Source organism: Penicillium coprophilum (genome assembly GCF_028826855.1).
Source record: "Penicillium coprophilum strain IBT 35676 chromosome Unknown utg000002l_segment0_segment1, whole genome shotgun sequence".
In the NCBI taxonomy this organism is placed as follows: Eukaryota; Fungi; Ascomycota; class Eurotiomycetes; order Eurotiales; family Aspergillaceae; genus Penicillium; species Penicillium coprophilum.
The window spans coordinates 2569237-2591637 of record NW_026622722.1 but is presented as its reverse complement, the minus strand read 5'-3'; the positions used below and the strand labels follow the sequence as shown (position 1 = coordinate 2591637).

At 49.4% G+C, this 22401-nt stretch overlaps 10 protein-coding genes across 10 annotated transcripts; 4 read left to right on the top strand and 6 right to left on the bottom strand.

Moving 5' to 3' along the window:
- Positions 1-115: 115 nt before the first annotated feature.
- N7500_003041 (UTP14 family protein) lies at positions 116-3036 on the bottom strand (the record flags this gene model as incomplete). Its single annotated transcript, XM_056674187.1, has 3 exons — positions 116-298; positions 359-2573; positions 2609-3036. 3 exons carry the CDS (start codon positions 3034-3036, stop codon positions 116-118), a joined length of 2826 nt encoding a protein of 941 aa, XP_056534712.1.
- A 265-nt stretch (positions 3037-3301) lies between these two features.
- Positions 3302-3891, top strand: N7500_003040 (mitochondrial 54S ribosomal protein mL41; the record flags this gene model as incomplete). Its single annotated transcript, XM_056674186.1, has 2 exons — positions 3302-3523; positions 3586-3891. The coding sequence occupies 2 exons, from the start codon at positions 3302-3304 to the stop codon at positions 3889-3891; spliced, it is 528 nt and encodes a 175-aa protein (XP_056534711.1).
- Positions 3892-4615: 724 nt separating this feature from the next.
- Positions 4616-8428, top strand: N7500_003039 (HECT-type E3 ubiquitin-protein ligase; the record flags this gene model as incomplete). The annotated part of the gene is made up of 4 exons (XM_056674185.1): positions 4616-6618; positions 6676-7380; positions 7425-7677; positions 7757-8428. 4 exons carry the CDS (start codon positions 4616-4618, stop codon positions 8426-8428), a joined length of 3633 nt encoding a protein of 1210 aa, XP_056534710.1.
- Positions 8429-9275: 847 nt separating this feature from the next.
- On the top strand, positions 9276-11606 carry pab1 (polyadenylate-binding protein; the record flags this gene model as incomplete). The annotated part of the gene is made up of 4 exons (XM_056674184.1): positions 9276-10775; positions 10830-11220; positions 11259-11400; positions 11459-11606. The coding sequence occupies 4 exons, from the start codon at positions 9276-9278 to the stop codon at positions 11604-11606; spliced, it is 2181 nt and encodes a 726-aa protein (XP_056534709.1).
- Positions 11607-12372: 766 nt separating this feature from the next.
- On the top strand, positions 12373-14448 carry N7500_003037 (transcription factor domain-containing protein; the record flags this gene model as incomplete). The annotated part of the gene is made up of 2 exons (XM_056674183.1): positions 12373-13844; positions 13902-14448. The coding sequence occupies 2 exons, from the start codon at positions 12373-12375 to the stop codon at positions 14446-14448; spliced, it is 2019 nt and encodes a 672-aa protein (XP_056534708.1).
- Positions 14449-14667: 219 nt separating this feature from the next.
- Positions 14668-15063, bottom strand: N7500_003036 (uncharacterized protein; the record flags this gene model as incomplete). The annotated part of the gene is made up of 1 exon (XM_056674182.1): positions 14668-15063. One exon carries the CDS (start codon positions 15061-15063, stop codon positions 14668-14670), a length of 396 nt encoding a protein of 131 aa, XP_056534707.1.
- Positions 15064-15675: 612 nt separating this feature from the next.
- Positions 15676-15897, bottom strand: N7500_003035 (uncharacterized protein; the record flags this gene model as incomplete). The annotated part of the gene is made up of 1 exon (XM_056674181.1): positions 15676-15897. One exon carries the CDS (start codon positions 15895-15897, stop codon positions 15676-15678), a length of 222 nt encoding a protein of 73 aa, XP_056534706.1.
- A 715-nt stretch (positions 15898-16612) lies between these two features.
- N7500_003034 (uncharacterized protein) lies at positions 16613-17759 on the bottom strand (the record flags this gene model as incomplete). The annotated part of the gene is made up of 2 exons (XM_056674180.1): positions 16613-17442; positions 17513-17759. The coding sequence occupies 2 exons, from the start codon at positions 17757-17759 to the stop codon at positions 16613-16615; spliced, it is 1077 nt and encodes a 358-aa protein (XP_056534705.1).
- Positions 17760-19606: 1847 nt separating this feature from the next.
- On the bottom strand, positions 19607-19804 carry N7500_003033 (uncharacterized protein; the record flags this gene model as incomplete). Its single annotated transcript, XM_056674179.1, has 1 exon — positions 19607-19804. One exon carries the CDS (start codon positions 19802-19804, stop codon positions 19607-19609), a length of 198 nt encoding a protein of 65 aa, XP_056534704.1.
- A 900-nt stretch (positions 19805-20704) lies between these two features.
- On the bottom strand, positions 20705-21870 carry N7500_003032 (uncharacterized protein; the record flags this gene model as incomplete). Its single annotated transcript, XM_056674178.1, has 3 exons — positions 20705-21442; positions 21495-21766; positions 21822-21870. 3 exons carry the CDS (start codon positions 21868-21870, stop codon positions 20705-20707), a joined length of 1059 nt encoding a protein of 352 aa, XP_056534703.1.
- Between the last annotated feature and the right edge of the window lie 531 nt (positions 21871-22401).

The window sequence follows — 22401 nt, the reverse complement described above, 5'->3', positions numbered from 1 at the left end:
ATATAACAAGGATGGAAATGCTTTTAATTCCAAAAGGCGCCACACAATGGGTCGCATTAGGTGCTATCATCGGACATGCTATATGAAATACATATCCTTGACCAAATATTTACATTTATTGCATAGGCTTCGACATGGGCTTGATGATGCCCTGCTTGATCATGACACGAGGCTTGGTGCCACTCTGGAAGCTTTCTTTTGTAGACCACTCGGGACCCAGGGGCAACCGCAGAGATCGCTCGTACTGCTGTTTGGTCTCAAACTCATGCGGCAACTGGCTTGCCATGTACTTCTTGTTCTAGAGTGACAAAGTTAGTGAGTGATTGGTAGATGTGTAGGAAAAGAAGATTTGGCTTACCTTCTGGACTCGCTTCTGGTTGATAATGACCCGATCAAGCTTTGCATCCTTGCGTTGCCCAGGCTTCACACCCGCTACAGTAGTCAGGTCTCGCTTTTGCTTCTTTTTCTGTCTCTTGCTGACACCTTCGCCGGCCCAGCTGCCCCAGCCTTCGAGTGTGTTGTCCACAACCTTGTCACCTTCGTCTTCGATGGTGTCCATCTTCTCCTGCTCAAATTCTTGGACAACTTCATCGCCGGCAAAGGCTCTCTTCACGAGGTCGTGGTTCTTCAGCAAGACGGGCACCTTCTCTTCATCATCGCTGTCGTCCTCCTCGAATTGCCGTTTGGCGGCGGTTGCCTTGGCATTCTTTTGCTTCTTGCTCTGTTGCTTCGCCGGAACAACTTCGGGCTGGACAGCATCAAGTGAGATATCAATGCTCTCTTGGGCATCGGGCGCAGTTCGGCGACGATTAGTCCGTTCGGTCTGAATCAACCAAGGGTTCTCCTCCTCTGCGATATCCTTGTCAAGATCGGGAGAGTCACGTGAAGTTTGTGAAACCTTTTTGTTGCCAGAAGCTCCTGACTTGTGCTTGGTAGAAGCGTTGACAACAATGTCAACATCATCGCCTGATCCTACTGCCTGCGCGTCTTCATCATCGGAATCTAGCTTCTCCTCGAACTCATTCTTGGGCAATTGCTTTGCGTGAGACTTGGCGTCGGTCTTCTTTGATTGACCGAACTTTCGTCGACCGACCTCCGACTCTGCCTCAGACATAGAATCCTCTCCGTGGAGTTCACGGTTGAGTTGGCGAAGCTCCGCATCATTCTGTTCCTTGCGGGCGGCGTCGGCGTTTTTCATGAATTTCATCTCGAAAAGATCGGCATGGCGTCCCTTCACAGCACCAGCATCATTGCCACTCTCGAGGGCATTGAGCTTCTTCTGGATCTTCTGTCTTTCCACATCGGAGCCCTCCTCGTTCCAAGGGTCCTCATCTTCTGATTCGGAGCTGGAAGAGCCTAAGTAGTCATCATCTCCATTAGAAACACGCTTGCCTTCGATTCTCTTCCGAAGCTCCTCCTCTCTTTGAGCCAAGTCGGCTGCACTGTTGCGGGCCTCTTCGTCCCAGGCAGTGCGACCAGTCTGTTTCAGGCCCTTGGCCCATTTGCTTTCACGATGCTTGGAACCCATGCGAGCTTCGGCTCTCAAACGCTCGTTCTTCTCCTGGTCCATGTCATCCATATCCACGCCCGCTTCCATGAGCGCATCATGCTCCTGCTTCTCCATCTTCTCGCGCTCTTTCCGGTGAACACGGCGATAAGACTTGCTTTTGATTTTCTTGATGCGCTTCGCGCGCACTTCCTCTCGGAAAAGTAGGTCACGTCGCTTGCGGAGTTCGGCGCGACGGGCCTGGATCTCCTCAATAGGAATATTGCGGGATTGTAATTCTTCGAAACTCTGGATCTGGTCCTCGGCTGTTTTTCCTTCAGCCTCCGCCAGCCCACTCTCCACCAGGATGTTCTGGATGACGTTTTCGAGATCAGTCTGCGGCTTGGCAGATTCCAAACGATGAGTCTGTTCAGCATCAGGGTCGCGTAGCGGGAAGGAAAGGTGTTCAGCTCTGCGGTTGGCTTTGACGGTTTCCAGCCATCGATTCAAAGTCTCCTTGCTTTTCTCGTAGGCGGCAGCCCGGTCAAGTCGATCCTGTTGGCGTTTTGCCAGAGGGGCATCTAGCTTTCCCGGAATGCCCGATTTTGATGCTTGAACAACAGAGTCGATATGTTTGAGCGAGTTCTTGAGGCGAGAGTCCGTGATTGAGGGTAGGAGATCGGCGACAGTCAATTTGTTGGCAGATGTTAATCCGTATTCCGAGTGCTTGCCTTGTTCTTGTGACTTTTGGGTACGTTTCGTAGATTTTTCAGTTTCCATAGACTGAACAAAGTCTTGTAGTTTGGAAAGTCCTTGAGGATCTGCTTCCGCGTCGTCGTCCGAGATAGAAAGTCCGTCGTCACTGGCATCGCTTTCACTGTCCCCCTCTGACCCGGAATCCTCGTCGCTATCATATCTCGCAGCCCGCTTGGATTTCGCAGCTCCTTCACGGGCCTCCTCCTCCTCAGCCGCTACATTCATATCCCAGGCGGTGGCAAGGTCAACAGCGTCTTCTCCCAGGTCATCGTCCTCGTCATAGTCTTCACCTTCAGATTCTTCGTCCGACTCGTCAACATCCTCAGACAAGCTGATTTCTGTAGGCTTCTTCGGCTTGGGTGCCACTTTTTGGGCTGAGATTTGGACTTGGATGCGCGGAACGTGAAGCCCTCGAATCGCTCTTCGTCGCTCTCACCAAGAGCTTCGTCGCTGTCCAATTCACTGTCGTTATCGCTGTTCACTTGTCCGAGTGTCCATTCGTGTCCCTCACTGTCGCTGCCACCATCAAGGCTTCCGGTGTCCTCGGTTCTGCGGCGTTTGTAGTGGGCTGCGGTATCCTCCTCGTTTTCGTCGTCATCGCCGGTGTTTCTCTTGCCCTTGAAGCTACCATCATCGTAGGCTCCAAGACGACTGCGTTTAACACCCAATTTAGTGTGAATTGTTTTCTCTGCAATAGACAGTGCATTCAGCGACCGAGTACTTTTCCGCTTCGGCGCTGCTTTCTGCGATGAGCGGTCTTTCGGACCCTGCTTCTGAGTCTGGCTGCGAGGCATAGTGGCGGAGTCAAGAAATCAAATTCTTGACTAAAAAGAAAGCTTCAGATCAGTACCAAAAAAGTACCAAATGATCTGATGGCTGCTCTCAAGAGGGGTGTAGATGATGTTGAACTTTTTTTCTGCCGGGAAAAAAAGTTCTCGGCGCGGAGATTAGCGCGACCCGTTCATTCGTCGAGTTTTGTCTCCCAACTCCCTCCGGGACAACTCGACTCGCTCTATCCCCCTTCTGTTCCATTTTCAAGGCTACAGAACTGTCGCCATAATGTTCAAGCCCACACAGCCAATGATGGTGCGCTTGCGCTTGACCACCAAACAGGTCAATGGGGGCTACTACAAGGGAAACCGGACCGGCTCCATGGGTCACTTCGACAAGAGAGGCACATACAGGCCTGATCTGTCAAAGCACCGTGTTTATATGGCTGCGGAAAAGCTCGAAATTCCTGGGAGGCATTATACTCCTGAGACTTCGAAGGAGCCATTCACGGTGAGCATTTAGCCCCGTTTGATACCAGTTGGATGAAATGTCGATCGCTAACTTGGCTATAGCTTGCCCCCTTCGTCACAAATCACATGAAAAAAACACCGTCAAACTACGTCCAAGACATTGAGAGAAGAGGCCGACGGGTTACCGTGATCAGAGGATTTGAGGGCAACGACTATTTGGAGAAGTGGGCCGAGACCACCGAAGCCGAAGAGGCCCGACTACAACCAGCACCCGAGAAGACCAAGACAATTGGGTCCAAACAGACCCAGCAGACTGAGAGGCATGAGAAGACTGAGCAGATTCTCAACCAAGAGCCGACCCGAACGCCCGAGACCCCTCAGCCCAAGTCCAGCAAGTTCCTTTTCTAGAAATTTCAAAATGAAGCCTCATAGCGGGGATTTCCTATGTGTTTTCAACTGAATGTGAGTGCACAGGAGCCTAGATGCACAAGAATACTCTTTAATCTCTATGCCAGCTGTCCAGCAACATCCCAACCGCCTTCGCTGGGCATCACTCAACTTCGTTGATCAACCTTCTCTCTGCTGATTGAATATATCCCATGTATTATAGTCTACAACATCAACTTGATTCGGACCACGGAAGACCTCGGTGTATCGGTGGGCGCGTACCATTTTGCATGGAGACAGGAGTAATTGTGTACTATCTTGACGATTTCCATAAATATCAGACAAAAAAAAAGTTTAAGTTGTCTCTCGCCTTATTGGGTATTTGGTTGTTGTCGTATCTCTTATTATGTTGTTTCTTTTTCGCATTGCACCTCGCATTTTTGTAGAAAGCTCCATATATTTTCCGATATACCGGTCTATACCACATCTATTCAGCTCACCTTAGCTTAACCAGAATGTTCCAGTGGCGATGGAAAGTACACTTGGTGATATGTGGTCCGTGCGCAATCCGATAAGCCCGCCATGCTTTCCCGTATCAGCACCCAACAGTGACGGCGATGTCATAGTTCACCTTTCTTTCCCTCCCAACTGTGATGGCTTGCCTTGATTTGATTCTCTGCATCTAGAGTGTTCATTTTATCTGCCCTGCTGACTCCTTCCATACTAGGCAGCTCCTGCTGCAACCATGTTTCAATCCTTCACGGGCAATTCTCGTCGTCCGCGGCAGGTGAACCTCAGTGGCCGAGCCACCAATCCCTTCGCCGCATTTCCGGGAAACTCGCCCAACCGACAAACTCCTCATGCCGCAAATCCCGAGAGCGCGGTCGCCATTGCCCAGCGGGAGCGAGCCCTGAGACAACATGAAAGAGATCGACAGACCGCATCTCGTACCGTCCAGCGAGTTTGGCGGGGTCATCAAAGCAGGAACGCCACATATAAGAACTGGAAGTCTGAATGGGACAACTTTGAATGGGAGAGAGTTATGGGCGCCCTGGGATTGGAGGATGATCAGCGCCCAACGACGGAGGTTGAGCGTCTGGAGTGTCTAGCACGCCTTTCCGCACCGCCATATCACACAGCGGAGCAATGTTTGGATCAGCTCAGGCTTCTGGTTCAGTTTGTGGGACTGGTAAAAAAGAAAGATGATGTCCTACGTCTTGTATACTTTTGCAATGTCTTTGAGCAGACTTTCAATGCTCTTCCCACGATTGCTACAGAGAATGAATGGACCGAGCTGTTGAAACGGCTGGCAATCGCTATTCTACATGCCCTGAGCTTGGCAAAGGACAGTCCGACCCATGAAGCAGCAGTTCTTCCTCTCCTTCGGACGATAGTCTTCCTGGTCGACTTGATACCGAAGAGGATGGCAACAATTGCCAAACAATACTATCAAACCATGGCCTTCCTGACAAAGAACCTTGAGCTTTGGAGAGACACTTTGTCGCCGGAGCTAATCACTAACGCTGTCCTGGCACTTCTGAGGCCAATCACCTCAGAAACGATGACAGCGTATGAAGCCCTTGCCATGTCTTATCTCACAATTCCGAACCTGCCGACTTATCTTGGTGATCTTGATGGATTGGCGCACCAAATTAACTATAAACTGCTGGCGCCTGCTATCGAATTGTGTATCCCTGCGACCAAAGAACGGATTTCTACCGACGACGTGGAGGGTATCGAGGGCCGACTTTGGTTGCTTGCCTACTTGATCTTCTTTCACCGATATGCTCTTCCAGGCCAGGCTAACCTCCAAGCCCCAGACCTTGAATTCTTGTGTGTTGTCTCTGGGTTGCTAAACTCAACATCTATCTATCTGACGCGGTCTTTGGAGGCGGACGAAAGTGGCGCAGATTCAATCAGAGGTCCTTATCTAGATCAGTTCGTCACAGATCAAGTCAGTAGCCTGGTCAACCAAAGTAGCATTACAGGGCTACTTTCTCGCATCAAATCAGCCCACCTTTCTCAAACAGGCTTATCAAGCAACGAATCTAACGCTTCAAAAGAAGCCAAAATTGTTGCTACTTATGCCCTGAACTTGCTGAGGGTCTTTCCTCGACGTGGAGATGACATTCGAATGTGGTTATACCTGGGCTCGGCACCTTCAGCGGGTCCTGCTTCCGGCGAGCCAGGTGCGAAAATACCGGCAATTAAATATTTTTGGCAGGCGTCAAAATCCAGTCGGATATTTGACATCGTCAGCAAGGATTCGACCCAAGTTCTCCCATTGCTGCAACCGCCACAAGACGGGAATCAAGAGGAACAAGATCAGGAGTGGACGATTATCCTTCTCTTTTTTGAGCTTTACACATTCCTCTTGAAAGTCATGGATGATGAAGAGTTTTTCTCAAGTGCCTCACCATTTACGTCTTCATCAAATGTCCTGTCTTCGTGGACGAAAGAGAGTGCCCTACCCCTTGGAGACATTGGAGACATGACCGTCTTCCTCAAAAACCTAGCCTTCACCCTCTACTGGAATGTTGCCGACTTGACCAAGAAAGGGCCTGTTCCATCATCTGCTGTGGATCTTAGAAGCTATTTTAACAACACGAGTCAGGTTTCTGAACCGACTGAGCGTTTTGAGGTGGAGGTCAAAAAGGAAATCAATGATCTTCCCGGTGTGACAGGCATCCCACTTGACTACTTCAAAGGCTTGGTTACTGGCTTGCTCAGAATGTTGCATGAGCGAGAGTAAGTTGAAATCTTCCATTCAGCATGATATAAGAACTCAAGCTAACACGTTTTTAGTTCTCGACGCAAGTTCCTTCCTCCCAATCATTGGTTAATGACGGATCGATTCGACATGGAAGGCTTTATCCCAGCCGTTGTGGCAGAAGAAGAGAAACGCCATGAATTCCAAGACGATGATGAAGATTCTGAACCTGATCTTCTTGACGAGGAATACTCAGAGCCTTCTCAACTTGTCGGCAATAGTCATGCGCGACGATTAATTCACATTCAGGCCATGCGAAATAGTCAACGAAGGCAAGCTCATAACAATGCTCTTGCCGCCATTGCCCCACGGCTAGAGATACTCCGAAATATGCCTTTCTTCATCCCATTCGCCACACGAGTGCAAATCTTTCGTCAATTTATCTTCAGGGATCAGGAGCGTCGCCGAAAAGGTTTTGTGGATCCTGAATCCTGGCGCTTGTCTGTGGCCCAAAATGCTATGATAAATGGACCACCTGAGGGTGCAGCGAATATCTTGGCCCGACATCACGCTGACATCCGGCGTGAGAGTGTGTTTGAAGATGCATTCTCTCAATACTATAGCTTGGGTGACGGTCTCAAAGAGCCAATCCAGATCAGTTTTATTGACCAATTTGGAGCAATGGAAGCCGGCATTGATGGTGGCGGGGTGACAAAGGAGTTCCTGACTAGTATCACATCCCAAGCTTTCAAGACTGATGACTACGAGAGCATGTTTGCGGAAAATGACCACCATCTGCTGTATCCCAGCCCGACAGCTGTTGACCAACTCAAAAGGTACTCAGCGAGGCTGGACTCACAAGCTCAAGCGTAGAGTGGCAGGATGACGTGCGTGGTCTTCTTCGACGCTATGAATTCCTCGGCCGGATCATCGGAAAGTGTCTTTATGAGGGAATCTTGGTCGATGTCAACTTCGCACCATTCTTCCTCTTGAAGTGGGCCTTGACAGGAGGCTCTAGGTCTGCGGTGAAGGAATCTTCTTATCGTGCCAACTTGAACGACTTGAAGGATCTCGATGAGGGGTTATACCAGGGTTTGGTAAGTAGTGTTTCTCAGAAAGCTCGGAATTGTGTATTTCTTTCTTTCGAGCCTGTAGCTAACCAACTTGTTTCATCAGTTACAACTGAAGAATTACACTGGAAATGTGGAAGACTTTGGCCTTGACTTCACCATTAACAATGTAATTCGGATGCCCAGTGGAAACAACCGCACTGTCACGGTAGATCTGAAACCAAATGGTTCACAGACCGCTGTGACAAACAAGAACCGATTGGTCTACATTTCCTACATCGCTCGCTACCGTCTGCAGTTGCAACCTGCTCTACAGACGAACGCCTTTTTGCAAGGTCTGGGGCAGATAATTCAACCCGCCTGGCTATCCATGTTCAATCAATCCGAGTTGCAAACGCTGGTGAGCGGAGACAAGGCTGATATTGATGTGGAGGATCTGCGACGGAACACCCTCTACGGAGGTGTGTATGTGATTGGTGATGACAACTTGGAACATCCCACAATTGCACTCTTCTGGCAAGTCATGCACGAGATGACCAACGAGGAACGGCAAAAGGTCATCCGTTTTGTGACCTCTACCCCCCGAGCTCCATTGCTGGGGTTCAGTCATCTCCGTCCCCACTTCAGCATTAGAGACTCCAGTGAAGACCAGGAAAGATTGCCAAGTACTAGTACTTGCGTGAATCTTCTGAAGCTGCCCCGATACTCTGATGCGGAGACGTTGAGGAGTAAACTGTTGTATGCAGTGAGTTCAGGTGCAGGGTTTGATTTAAGTTGAGTAGACTATGTACATTTTCCAGAGTAGATAGTTAATCGTCACCGGGGTTGAAAGATGTATCTTTTCCATCTTTTCTATGTTCTATGTGTTCTATATAATATTGTACCGTAATCCGAGGTTATTGGAGGTAGGTACCTAGCCCTGGAGGTACGGATATACTTAATAAGCCCTTAAAGCGGCAATATGGCCCAAATAGGACTAGTGTCTCCATCTCGTGCGGCCTCTGAGTTTTCCAGAACCAATTGCTTTTGGTTCAACTTTTTTTCCTTCAACCTCCCCCTCAATCTTCCGTTCTCTCTTTCTTTAGGGAAAAGTCGTCCTTTTCTTTTCGAATCCTTACGAAAGATACAAAATCTCAAAAAAACACGAAAAACCCCAGAAAAAACTTTTTCACAGTTATCTTATCTCATCCCCGATTGTGCGGTGTGTTGTGTGGAAGATTTTCTTTCAACGCCTCCATCGTCTTCATTTTCACCTGGTTAGTGATTTTACTTTTGTATTCCTCTTTGACCGAGTCATCTCTGCTTCTTCTATCTCTCTCTTGCGCATGCTATACACTTGAGATTTCCCCTCCCCGCTAACCCGCTATACAGTGCTCTCTGCTCAAGTGAAATTTCTCTCTACCCTTTGTTTCGTGGATACCTTGCTGTATGGCACCCCTCCCTTTTCATTGATCCGCCCCTCGTTCTTCTCATTTCCCCCTTGGTTGCTTGCCAAAGAGACTGCATTCAACTGCCGTGTAACCCTATTTCATATGCCTCCTGGATTTACCCCCTCCCCCTCTCCGCGATATGCTCGGTATGCACATGCTAAAACTTTTTTCTTCTAAGTGAAAACAGCCGCCATCATGTCTGCTGAAGCCCCCACCACCGCTCCCGTCACCGACAACGTTGTCGCCGCCACTCCCGAGGCCAATGGCGCTCCCGTCGAGGCCACTTCCGAGGCCGCCGGTGATGCTGCCAACAACCAGCCCCACTCGGCTTCCCTCTACGTCGGCGAGCTTGACCCCTCCGTGACTGAGGCTATGCTCTACGAGCTCTTCTCTTCCATCGGCCAGGTCGCCTCCATCCGTGTCTGCCGTGATGCCGTCACCCGCCGCTCCCTGGGTTACGCCTACGTCAACTACAACAACACCGCTGACGGTGAGCGTGCTCTTGAGGACTTGAACTACACTCTCATCAAGGGCAAGCCTTGCCGTATCATGTGGTCCCAGCGTGATCCCGCTCTGCGCAAGACCGGCCAGGGTAACGTCTTCATCAAGAACCTCGACAACGCCATTGACAACAAGGCTCTCCACGACACCTTCGCTGCCTTCGGTAACATTCTCAGCTGCAAGGTCGCCCAGGATGAGTTTGCCAACTCCAAGGGATATGGTTTCGTCCACTATGAGACTGCCGAAGCTGCTAACAACGCCATCAAGCACGTGAACGGTATGCTGCTGAACGACAAGAAGGTCTTCGTCGGTCACCACATCTCCAAGAAGGACCGCCAGAGCAAGTTCGAGGAGATGAAGGCCAACTTCACCAACATCTACATCAAGAACATCGATCTCGAGATCACCGACGATGAGTTCCGCACCATGTTCGAGGCCTTCGGTGAGATCACCTCCGCTACCCTCAGCCACGATCAGGATGGCAAGAGCCGTGGCTTCGGTTTCGTCAACTACGCCAACCACGAGAGCGCTGAGGCTGCCGTGGCTGAGATGAACGAGAAGGACGTAAAGAGCCAGAAGCTCTACGTTGGCCGTGCCCAGAAGAAGCACGAGCGTGAGGAGGAGCTGCGCAAGCAGTACGAGGCTGCCCGCATGGAGAAGGCCTCCAAGTACCAGGGTGTCAACCTCTACGTCAAGAACTTGACCGATGACATTGATGACGAGAAGCTCCGTGATCTTTTCGCTCCCTACGGTACTATCACTTCCGCTAAGGTTATGCGTGATGCCGCTGAGCGCTCCCCCCTCCCCGAGGGCGAGGAGAAGGAGGCCAAGGACTCCGAGGAGAAGGAAGTGAAGACCGAGGAGAAGACTGAGGAGAAGACCGAGGAGAAGACTGAGGAGAAGGCCGAGGAGAAGAAGACCGAGGAGAAGACCGAGGAGGACTCCGAGGAGAAGAAGTCCGAGAAGAAGGTCTTGGGTAAGAGCAAGGGCTTCGGTTTCGTTTGCTTCAGCAGCCCCGATGAGGCCTCCAAGGCCGTCACCGAGATGAACCAGCGTATGGTCAACGCCAAGCCCCTCTACGTTGCTCTCGCTCAGCGCAAGGATGTCCGCCGCAGCCAGCTCGAGGCCAGCATCCAGGCCCGCAACACCATCCGTCAGCAGCAGGCCGCTGCCGCTGCTGGTATGCCCCAGCCTGTAAGTTGCAATTTTCTTCATCAATATCTACTCAGTCACACTAACTTGAATTAGTTCATGCAGCCTGCCGTCTTCTACGGTGGTAACCAGCAGGGCTTCATGCCCCCTGGACAGCGTGGTGGCATGCCTTTCGCCCCTCAGGGCGGTATGCCCATGCCTAACATGCCCGCTGGACGTCCTCAGTACCCCGGTCCCTTCCCCCAGGGTGGCCGTGGCATGCCCCCCAACCAGCTTCCTCCCAACTTCCAGGGTATGCCCATGGGCATGCAGGCTCCTGGTGGTATTCCTAACGGCATGGGTTACCCTATGCCCCAGGCTTTCGGCCGTGGCGGCGGTGGCCGTGGTGTTCCCGGCATGCCCATGAACATGCGTGGTGGCCCCGGTTTCGGCCGTGGTGGTCCTCAGATGGGTCGTGGTGGTGGCCGTGGCCAGCCCGCCCCTGGCGGTCAGCCCGCTGGTGGCGAGCCCGCCTCTGCCAACCAGGCCCTCCTCGCCGCTCCCCCGCTCAGCAGAAGCAGATGCTCGGCGAGGCCCTTTATCCCAAGATCCAGGCTCAGCAGCCCGAGCTTGCTGGCAAGATCACTGGTATGCTTCTTGAGATGGATAACGCTGAGCTGCTTGGCCTGTAAGTTACAATGCTGATTATTTTATGTGTGATATGATTTGCTGACTTTTTTTTTCAGGCTCGATGATGAGGAGGCTCTTCGCGGCAAGGTCGATGAGGCCCTTAACGTCTATGATGAGTACATGAAGAACAAGGGTGATGGCGAGACCGAAGCCAAGCCCCAGGAAGCCGCTAAGGAGGCCCCTGTCGAGGAGAACAAGTCTTAATTGATGTGTTCTCTTGTCTTCTCGGAAATCTTGGACGCACGTTTTTGACGACTTTTCCTTTCTATCATTATTTGTTCCTATCTTTTACCCTTTCCCCCTACATCTCCCTCTGATCCTGATATCCCTCGGTTCGAAAAGTTTGTTCTTAGGCAGTCACCTTCCTGGTGTTTAGTGAATGCGGTATGACATTCGGATTTTTTTTCCCTCTTTCACGGTTTCCCTATAGTATGCGACCTATTCCCCCTTTAACTCTCATTCGGACTGGGCTTTACTCAATGTCTCCGGGCGATATTGGCACTGGTAAAAGTCTTTGCTTCTAGGCGCTGGGTGTGGTTCCTTTGACAACATTTCGCCATCTTCTTTTCTCTCTATTTTATTATTTTATTTTTGTCTCAGCTGGGTGGAATTCGTGAACTTCTTGTTCCTTTTCACATCTCTCCTTTGCTATATTCTCTCGTTGTGATTCACTCAATTCGAGTGTCAGATAGATTTATGATTTCCTCACGGAAGAGTCCGGTGGTCCTTGTGTTTGTTCTCGGATACGGGAGAACAACGCCAGATAATTAATAGAATTGCCGTAGCATATTTTGCTTCACCTTCCTTGCGTAAGACGAGAGATTTCTTAACCCTTTGGCCACTATTACCCGGGGCATATCAGATGACTCAGCATGTCTCGATCACCAAGGTTGAAACGGTGGGTGGATGATTTCTGTAGTAACATCGAGCTCTAAAGAACATCTCATTCGCACGAGATGATACACGCGCAATGGCATCGGAATATGTACCCGAGACATCTGAAATTGGTTCCTTGACGGCACATTCGAACGAGCACAGCCAGTTCGTCGGTAGCTCGAGTGGCGTCTATTTCATCAAGACAGTGAAACGTGCGTTCAACGGCCTAGATGGGCCGGGTTCATCCGATTCCAATTTTCCTACACCAGAGGAGACACTTGTAGGCGCTGAAAACTCACCTCATGATAAGCGCCAACGCACCTCATCCGTCAAGGACACTGCTTCGTCCTTGGTGGTCGAATCTCCCACAGAATGGACCTACGACCGATCATTAAAGGCGTCTCTGGGAGCTCTACCATCCCCAGATGTGGCTAAGAGCCTGATGATGATTTATTTCAAAGTCTGGCACCCTCTATTCCCATTCCTGCATGGACCCACCTTCCTGCAGGCGATGGAGAAGGTCTACTTCAGCGAAAATCAACCTGAGAACCCACAAAAACCCTGTATAGACCACCGGAGTACATGCTGGACAGCAATCTTCCAATGTGTCTTCAATCTAGGCAGCCTGCTAGCGCCAGACTTGGACCTACCGTCCGAATCGAAGATCCAATCACCGAACAGTTTCAACGCTTTGCTCGGGACTCTCTCCTCTCGACATGATATCGTCTCCCTACAAGCGCTTCTAGCTATCCAAGTCTATCTTGTCGCGATCATGTCACTTCGACAAGCATCGACTGTTGGAGGTTGCATCCTACGCTCGATGCTTCATGCCGGTCTCCACAGGTGTCCCTTTCGATACAAGCAACTCTCTACCCACGACCGGCAACTACGGAAGCGGGTATTTTGGTGCGCCTATGCGATTGATAGATACCTGAGCCAGGCTTTGGGATTACCGCTTGGCATACAGGATTCTGATATTGATGTGTGTCTGCCTGCTGCCCGGGAAATGCATTCCCCTCGGAGCCAGGCGAATGAGTCCGCTGGTGGTAGGTCTGTGTCGCAATATGGTAGTAAAGGCGACTACGGCAAGGAAATTATACTTGCTAGCTATGTCCATTCAGGTACTCTGACAGGCCGAGCATTGGAGCTCTTCCATAAATCAATCTTGGTTCGATCTGTTCGTCGCAGTTCCGTGTTGTTCCTCGTGACAGACGTGCATAAGTGGTGGAATGGTCTTCCCACCGATCTTCAAAGAAAGAGAGCGGGAGGATCTACAACGGCAGACACTGCGTTTGATTTTGCTCCTTTTTTCACTGTGTTGTATCAGCATCTCATTCTGATCATCCATCGGCCTTCTTTGTCGCTGGATCCGTCCACTGCGGAATTCTGTTCTGGTTTACAAACCTGCATCGGCGCTGCTCGGGCTATTCTGTCGGCCCTCAGAGTACAGGTTGATAGCCATCAGGCTTTATTCTGGCCTGGATTCTTGTCGGCGGCGTGGATGTCTGGGTTGGTGCTGGCATTGGCTTGCCAATTGAACCAATATGTGTTTACAAAGGGTCTTCAGTATGTATCTTTTCCTGGTAGTCTTCAATTGATCACTATGTACTGACTACCCGACAGGGAGATTGAAGAATGTTCGAGATTCCTGCGTTTGATGTCTACTCAGTGGGAGACAGCCAAACACTGCCACATGTCGCTCTCAGTGCTGGCCGCGAAAATCCAACAGTCAGAAAGCGGTTCCAATTCAACAGCAGACTCCCAAGGATATGTGATGAGAAGATCTGAAGGAAGTCCGACGTTTGTTGAATCTTTGGATACACGCGGAGAGAACAGACGGAGATTTAGTCGTATGTCACACTCCCAAGAAGAGCCGGGATTAGCCGCAGAATCATCCGACCTTGAGAAACGCAATGGTATATGGGGAGAATCTATGCACAAGGGAAATGATCCAACCTTGTTCCCTTCGGCGTCGACACACCCGCCACAAATGGAGGAGCAGGGAATCCTAGCCGATACACACTCTTCACTGCATATGGACTTGCAGGACACGAATCCCGCACAGTTTGAGGGGACCTCGAATTTCGACTTGAACATGGTCGATTTAATCGATGGCGCTAACTTCGACAGTCTGTTCGATATGATCGGACAGCAATTTCCAAGCTTCTAAGACCACCCTATTCACTACTAATTCAACATTTGAGAACACCGACCAATCTACAATCAACTCTACTTTCAGAATACCAACAAGCCAAGCCAAAATTATCATATTATTCACGCAGTGAGTATGGGTATCTCTCTCAAACGCTCCTGTATCATAATGGGTATTTCCTGCTGTATCAAATGCTCATGTATCATAGCCCAACCGGGCAAACCCCTCTCCATCGCATCAACGCCGGTCTTGCATCTGACGTCTGAAAAGCAGTGCTCGATTGATGCGCACTCTCCCATTTCGAATCTCCTGGCAATAGTAGTCAGCCTGCAGCTCGGCCGCCGCGAGAATAGAGGCTTTGCTGGAATGGTAGTCTCCGGGCACCTTGATCGAGACGCACAGTGGATGGTCGTGGTGCTTGGCATGGACAGAGATCGAAGCGGTGCTGGTTCGAATGTATGCGGCGACTGTGCGCATGAGGGTTTCGTCGTCGGAGTCAGAGTCCCGTGACTTGATGTAGACGTTCACCCAGTTGCTGACCTGACGAGGATCGTACTCGGGCTCCGGGATGAGCTTCCCGTCGAAGTAGAACATGCTCTGCATCTTTTCGAGGTTGGAGTTGGGGGCAATCATGTCTTGAATATGGGGCTTGTGTTTGAAGTGGGCAGATGTGGTTGGAAGGAATGGAGGGAGATGGGAAGGAGGAATAGAGAAATAAGGGTTCGAGCTCTGCTTTGAGAATATATGGGCTCTGTTTATACACTCTCTATCTAGTGACTTATTGTCTATAGGAGGCTAAACAAAGAAGTTATGATACAATGCTACCCTCAAGTCTTTCATCTATTCCAGGATGTCTTTGTGTGGTGTTTATTGAGTCTTCGGGAGATCTCCCAATTTGAGATCTGCCTAGTTTATGACTCGAAGAAAAATGTATTTCTTCTGCCTACTCTATCATGACTCTGAACCTTCCAGGTTTAGCTTGGAAATTCAATCTATGTAGGCAGTAATATCAACTCTCGTCTTTGTGCTGAGCTAGACAGATTAGACTAACCGAACTTATACAGCATAGACATTGTTGGCAGCATAGAGAAAAAAAGACAGAAAAGTACTCCAGTTCCTCCCTTCTATCAAATACACAGTCTAGATAACATAAGCTGCTTCAAGCATCAGAAACTTTCTATACCAGAGACTCCAAGAACAAATCACCACCAAAAGCCTGTTTCCCCAAGACCCAGAGGCTAGCGCCTATCTCCTCCGAAATAGCAAAGCCCGATTGATATGAACCGACCCCCTAGCAACCTGCGCACTCAAATACTCTGCCGATAGCTCCGCGGCAGCAAGAATTGACTCATCATCGCCATGTTCTCCAGGAACCTGGATCGAGATGCAGAACGAGATATCCTGGTGCATAGGATAGTCAGTGATGCTGACGACTCTTGTACGGATACAGGTGACGACTGTGCGCATTATCGTAAGATCATCGCATCTATAGTCGCGTCCGTTGAAGAAAACGTTCACCCAGTGTCTCGCTCGAGGGTAATATTCAGGCTCTTGCATTACTCTTCCGTTTTGATAGAACATCCTTTGGGTAATGTTAGTTATGTTGATAGGCTTATAGCTGGAGGACTAACCTTGCTTCTCAGTTGGCCTTGTACCTGTAATGATTGATGAATGGCGAGGCAAGTTGATGGATTCGAGTGGCTTTGGTTTGTCTGAAGGTCTATCTGACGACTTTCTGAGTGCTGGGATGCCCTGATATAGGGTGACAAGCCCGTTTAAATGCTGGATTCTAGTTGGACACTAAGACAAGAACATACTCATCTTGTTTCCATTCTTTCTATATGAGGAAAACAGGTGTCATATTGCTATAATGGCATTTTTGGTTTTCTTAGTTCTTGGGCTCCTGATCTGTTCCGTCTTGTGCGAGATGGCTTTGATATTCTCTTTATGGGTCTTCATACAAATTTACAAGTGATATTTCTAGAAGAATACTGAAGAATGTGTTGCTCATTACTTAAAAGAAAGCGTTCTTCACGGTTCTCTATTCTGTCTGATATTCAAGGGTCAACTGATCATTCCATCCAAAGTGTTATTGGCGATGATATGAGACAGAAAAGAATATGAACAAAGAAAAAGAAGAAAAGAAGAGGAAAGAAGGAAGACAATGAATTGTCTCAGACTCTCAACCCAATTTCTCAACCTCCAGACAGACTGCATCCACAACCCCTTGAGTGTCAGAGGTCCCTCCAAGATCGGGAGTCAAAATACCTGCAGCACAAACTCGTTCAACACAACCCATCAATTGGGCAGCAGCATCATTCTCCCCAATCCAGACAAGCATCTCTGCAGCTGACCAGAAAGTAGCAACCGGATTCGCAACCCCCTTCCCAGTAATATCAAACGCACTACCATGAACAGGCTCAAAAAGCGATGGATTCTTCCGGGTAGGATCCAGATTACTGGAAGGCGCAACACCAATCGACCCAGCCAACGCCGCAGCAAGATCCGACAAAATATCCATATGCAAGTTCGTCCCAACGATGGTATCGACCGAGTCTGGCTTCGCCACCATCCGAACAGTCATTGCATCAACAAGCATCTTATCCCATGTCACATCGGGAAAGTCCTTGGCAACAATCGCAGCAACTTCATCCCACAACACCATCCCGTTGCGCATGGAGTTGCTCTTCGTAACAACAGTCAGGAGCTTGCGCGGTCGCGATCGAGCAGTCTCAAACGCGAATCGCATAATCCGCTCAATACCCACCCGCGTGAATACGGCGACTTCCGTCGCGGCTTCCCATTGCTGTCCGACATGAGACCGTCCGCCTTGTCCTGCGTACTCGCCTTCCGAGTTTTCCCGAACAAGCATCCAGTCGATGCCGTTTGTTGTAGTGTTAAGGGGACATTTAGTTCCTGGGAAGGTACGGACTGGTCGGACGTTTGCGTATAGCTGGAGGGGGCCGCGGATGGCGAGAAGTAGGCCCCAAAGTGAGATATGGTCGGGTACGTCTGGTCGTGTTAGTATTGATCTTTACTAGTCCGGTAGCTGGTATGATGCTATGCAGTATAGAGGGCATACCGGGTGATCCAACGGCGCCGAATAATACGGCATCGTACTTGCGTAGAGTGTCGAGACAATCTTCAGACACATATCGGCCAGTCTGCTTGTAGTACTCGGTTCCCCATGGGATATGCTCGAAGTTGATGTTGAATGTGCCGAGGGTCTTTGCGAGCTTCTCGACGACCTGGATCGTAGCACTGACTACCTCGGGACCAATGCCATCGCCTGGGATAGAGGCAATGCGGTGTGATTTCTTTGAAGCCATATTCAGGAAAGATGTATGGAACTAGAGAAGATGTGATGATGATTTCGAGAAAGCCAAATGCAGGTCAACGCGCAGACTATAAATATGGCTGCGATCAACGATCAATATGGTTGATAGTTCATCCTGCCATATACATCCTTTGGCCGAGTGGCCGCTATTGCAACGAGATAGACTTCGGCAGAACTTTCAGGCGATGGGATTTGCCGTTCGCCACTGTATGTTGCATCACACTCTCGGCATGTCTTGATCTCGCACACGATTAAAATGGCATCGAGATCAAAAGAAAGACGACCGGCGCGCATAACAATCGCATGCAACATATGTCGCTCGAGGAAACAAAAATGCAGCGGCCTCAAACCCGTTTGCGAACAATGTCTTGAGAACAATCGACCATGCAACTGGCCCGAACAGCTCCGAAGAGGACCAGAGAAAGGATATACCGAAGCACTAGAGAATCGACTTCAGCTTACAGAGAGCCTTCTTTTGAGTTTGCTCCCACATGTCTCAGACGAGCAGCTCTCGGCTGCGATTCCGCGCCGAGAGAATAGCCAAGATCACGGCGCTGCCTCGTATGTGCCATTCCCCAGGCTTGAGAAGAGGGGGATTGACAGTTGGTCGCAATTCCCTCTTGATACTTCTCGCGGTATCCGAAGGTGGCAGCAGGCTTGTCCTCAGCCTGAAAGGGTGGGCTTAGAGACATATGGCTGTAAGAAAAGGCGTTTGCAGAATGAGAGGCCAGATGTTTCGGTCCCAATGTCTACCACAAGTCAAGAAACCGATGGAAGTTTCAATGAAACACCGAGTCGTCTGGTCGAGTCGTCAGGTAATGCACACGAAGAGAGTGCACCGGTGGAGAGAATGAGTTCTTGGCAGGGAGCTCCTTCAGTTGAATTTCAACGTCGATTTCTCTGGTGAGAAAGCAGAAGTAGGCTTCTTGATTCATGTCTTTTCTGTATCATTTGAAATACCCCATTTTCCTTATAGCGCCGAGATCAGCTAATAAAGGTCAATATTTGATCACAAGAAAGTCTACGCCGTAGTCAATTAATCGGATAAAATATCGGCTTTTTACTCCTTATCCTTGCCAGGTCCTCACACGGGTCTCCGAAACTGTCTATGCTCATGGCGACGAATCAATGGGTTGATGAAGGCATGGGAATTCTGTAAGCTACCTCATGTACCATATGAACATCTCGAACACAGAATATCTATCCACTCCGTCTCTTCCTACCTCCATCATTTTTCGGAATCACCTGTCATATTGATTTGGCCATTTTCGTGGCCCAGGATCTGCCTCCAACTCATTTTCGTACTGCCCATGCGGATCCCCTCGTGGGTATCTGCTGGTAGAACCCTGTCGCTCCTCGAGGAATTGTACTCGTGGGGGATGTTCATTCGCTTTTGTTTTTACCACCTGCATGCGCAGTTTCCTTTTGATGGTCTGCGAAGAAAGCCGACCGCAGCTTTTTGTGTTGATCGTTGCTGTATCGACTCACTAGATTGGCATAGTAACATTTTCCGTGGACACGTTCTTGGACGGAGTCGACATTAGGAAAAGAGGTGTATGGGAATAAGTGTGCAGCCTCTCGCACGAGGAACGCAGTACATTGGGTACCGCGGTCCAATTGGAGTGAAGTCTTTCCAACTGCGTTCTGGGTGTAATAGCGAAGCGGGTAAACTTGTTCCCTAGCACGCGTCGAAGTAGAACAATAGGTCGGAGACTGCCTCCTCGTCCCATGCGCGCATCAGGATTCGAAGTGCTCCAGTGATAGCTTGACTGCTGAGATCAGTCGCCCCAGCATGGGTCAGTTTCGCCTGATTCCTGATTATTCTTTCAATTTGTAGGCTTAGCTGCCCCGTTGCGAGATCTTCTTCGACACTTCACTTGACAATGCGTTGTTGTCATCACCGAGAAGAAGGTACGTAATGCGCACCAAGGTCCGGGTTGAAATTTCAGACATGTATGAGCGGGAGAAGAGAAATGGAGTCAGTTGGGTCCCAATTTCCAGGCGAGAATTGGAAGCGTCAGTCCATTTTGTCGACATTTCGGGAGGATTCTGTCTCATGGTACAGCATCAAGAGCCCATATCCTTCAATCATAGCTCTTTCATATGCTTCTAGCCGTGGGTAGCCTAAGATCGCCTTTGCATTAGTAGGGAGCTTCCGAGAGTTGGTCACACATACTGTTTTGACGCACTAGCAAAGCTACTCGCGGTTGAAATTCTTCTGAGGGAAATTTGAAGAGAGCCCTAGAAATGGTCTAGAAGGTGTAGAAGAAGTGGGAAAGTCGCCCACTGATAATGTCTCAGCGCAGTCCAACGGGAGAAAAGAGCCAGAAAAAAAAGAGAGAAAAAAGAAGGGAAACCCAGGTGGGTTCGAAACGAAAGATTATTGGAGATCCTCAAGTTGGGGAATATCCCTGATTTGGTGCAATCGTCGGTCGACCGACAACCATTTTTCGGTTTTTGCTGGGGGAGAGCAACTCCCCCACCCCATCGTGGTGCGCTTACGCTTTCCCGCAAGGCTGCAGCCACGCACAGGGACACTTCTTTGCCTTTACCCTTTGTGATATACTTGTCCTCTCGATTCACCTTGCTTTTGAATGTGAACCGAGGAGGTATGTCTAAGTACTCACAGTATCACCAAAAGAAACAGATACTCTGGCACTTTCAAGCAAATTGATATACAATGAGCTTTGGAAGCAAGCGGTATAATACTCCATGGAGATGAGAGACCCTGCATGACTCAAGCCTGGAAAAGAGTCTAGACTATGGTTGTGATGGACGCTGCATCTAAGCCTGTTTGTATGTCTTAAAGATTGGATTCTCACCTGCAATTGTTACTATGCATATGCAAACGAATAAAAGACTACTGAAAAATGATTGAAAGGCCTAAGCAGTCAAGTATTGTAGATATTGATTTCAGACAGAGTCAGGAAGATACACCTAAAGTCTGGCCTCTTTCCCAGAGAACACAATCTTTTCCCCAGTAGTCAAACTCCTTTGCAAAGCAGAACCAATGATAACTGCCTTCACCGAGCTAGAGAGTGACACTGGCGGAGTCGTGTTATCCAAGCAACAAGCAGTGAACTCATTAGCTTCCGTGAGGAAAGCTTCTCTAAAACGCTCATAATAATGCTTCGGAAGTTCACGTCTGGCTCCCTGGCCATCATGAATCTCCAGATGGTTCTTCCGACCTTGCATATTGACTCTGAGTGACCCCCTCTCGCAGATGATTTCGGTAGTATCTTCCTGTCCAGCAGCCATCATACGCGAGCAGAAAAGGGTAGCAATCTTGCCGCTCTCAAACTCGACCGTCGCTACCGCATTGTCGCGATCCTTGCTCGGATCCAATGCAGTATGAGCAGCGACGACTCCAACGGCTTGCAGACTTTTGATATTGGTGTTTTCCCCAAGGAACCACAGCATCAGGTCAATGTCATGGATGGAGCAGTCCAGAAATATTCCACCGCTCGTCTTGGCGTAATTCACAAATGTCCCAGTAGTGTCGAGCATATCTGCGGTCTGGGATCTGAAAACCACTGGTCGGCCGTGTTGGCCCGAGGCCATTCTTTCATAGGCTTCGCGGTAGGAAGCATCAAAGCGGCGCGAGAAACCGCACATGACCTTCTGGTTAGGACTTGTCTCGAGCGATGTATTGTAGGCATCGAGAACGGATTGAGCCTGTTGAAGTCAGTATGGATCTGCATATTTGGCCTCATGTAGCAAGACCTACGATCGTGATGTCAAGGGATAACGGCTTCTCGCACATAACGTGAAGCCCCTTCTTGATAGCGGCAATAGTATGATCTGCATGGACCGCAGTAATACCAGCAACAACTATGGCATCCAAGTCTTCTTTCTCGAGCATTTCATAGTAGTCTTTGTAAACTTTTGCTCCTGTAAGGTTTTCTGCTGCCCATTTGTGCTCGCTGAGATCGGGAGAACTTGCTGCTACCACTTCAGCACGAGGTGTGAAGAGATGGTAGTTTAAGGCATGCCGTTGGCCTGAGGTGTGTCAGCTCAGTCTCTTCCGGAACCCAGGTATTGGAATAATCTATACCCATTCGGCCAAGACCGGCGATACCGACGCGCAACTTCGGGACTGACATCTTGCGATGAAAGGGGCTTTGTATTGAAGTGAGGGGGAATCTTTAGAAATTCTGAAGCCCACTTCTCGAGAGTAATCACTTTAGCATAGGCTTAGTCGGCTTTATATACACAATCGTTGTTCCGAGTGGAGAAAACACCTGGTCGGGAAAGGGTTTCCAAATGGCTCTTGGAATGATTTGCTGTATAGAAGCCCTCCAAATCCTCACTGATAATAGCCAAAAATGAGAGAACAAGTACCAGGTGCTGAAACAATCCTAGATTGAAGTCATTTTCCCTGTGAACTTTGCAAAACATGGCGAGCAGGGTCTTTGCAATATACGCAAGAAGTATAGTATCAGCACGGACCACTCGTGTGAGATTTATATTGATATTTGAATCCAATCGAACTAAACTTCTATGATAGAATCAATCATATCAAAACCCCTGGGGTATACATCGACGGTACAGCCACATCGGGTTCTGATTCCCGTCAGGGTTGATCTATTCCCAATTAGGTTAGATCCACTACGGTTATACCAGCGATTGGTCCA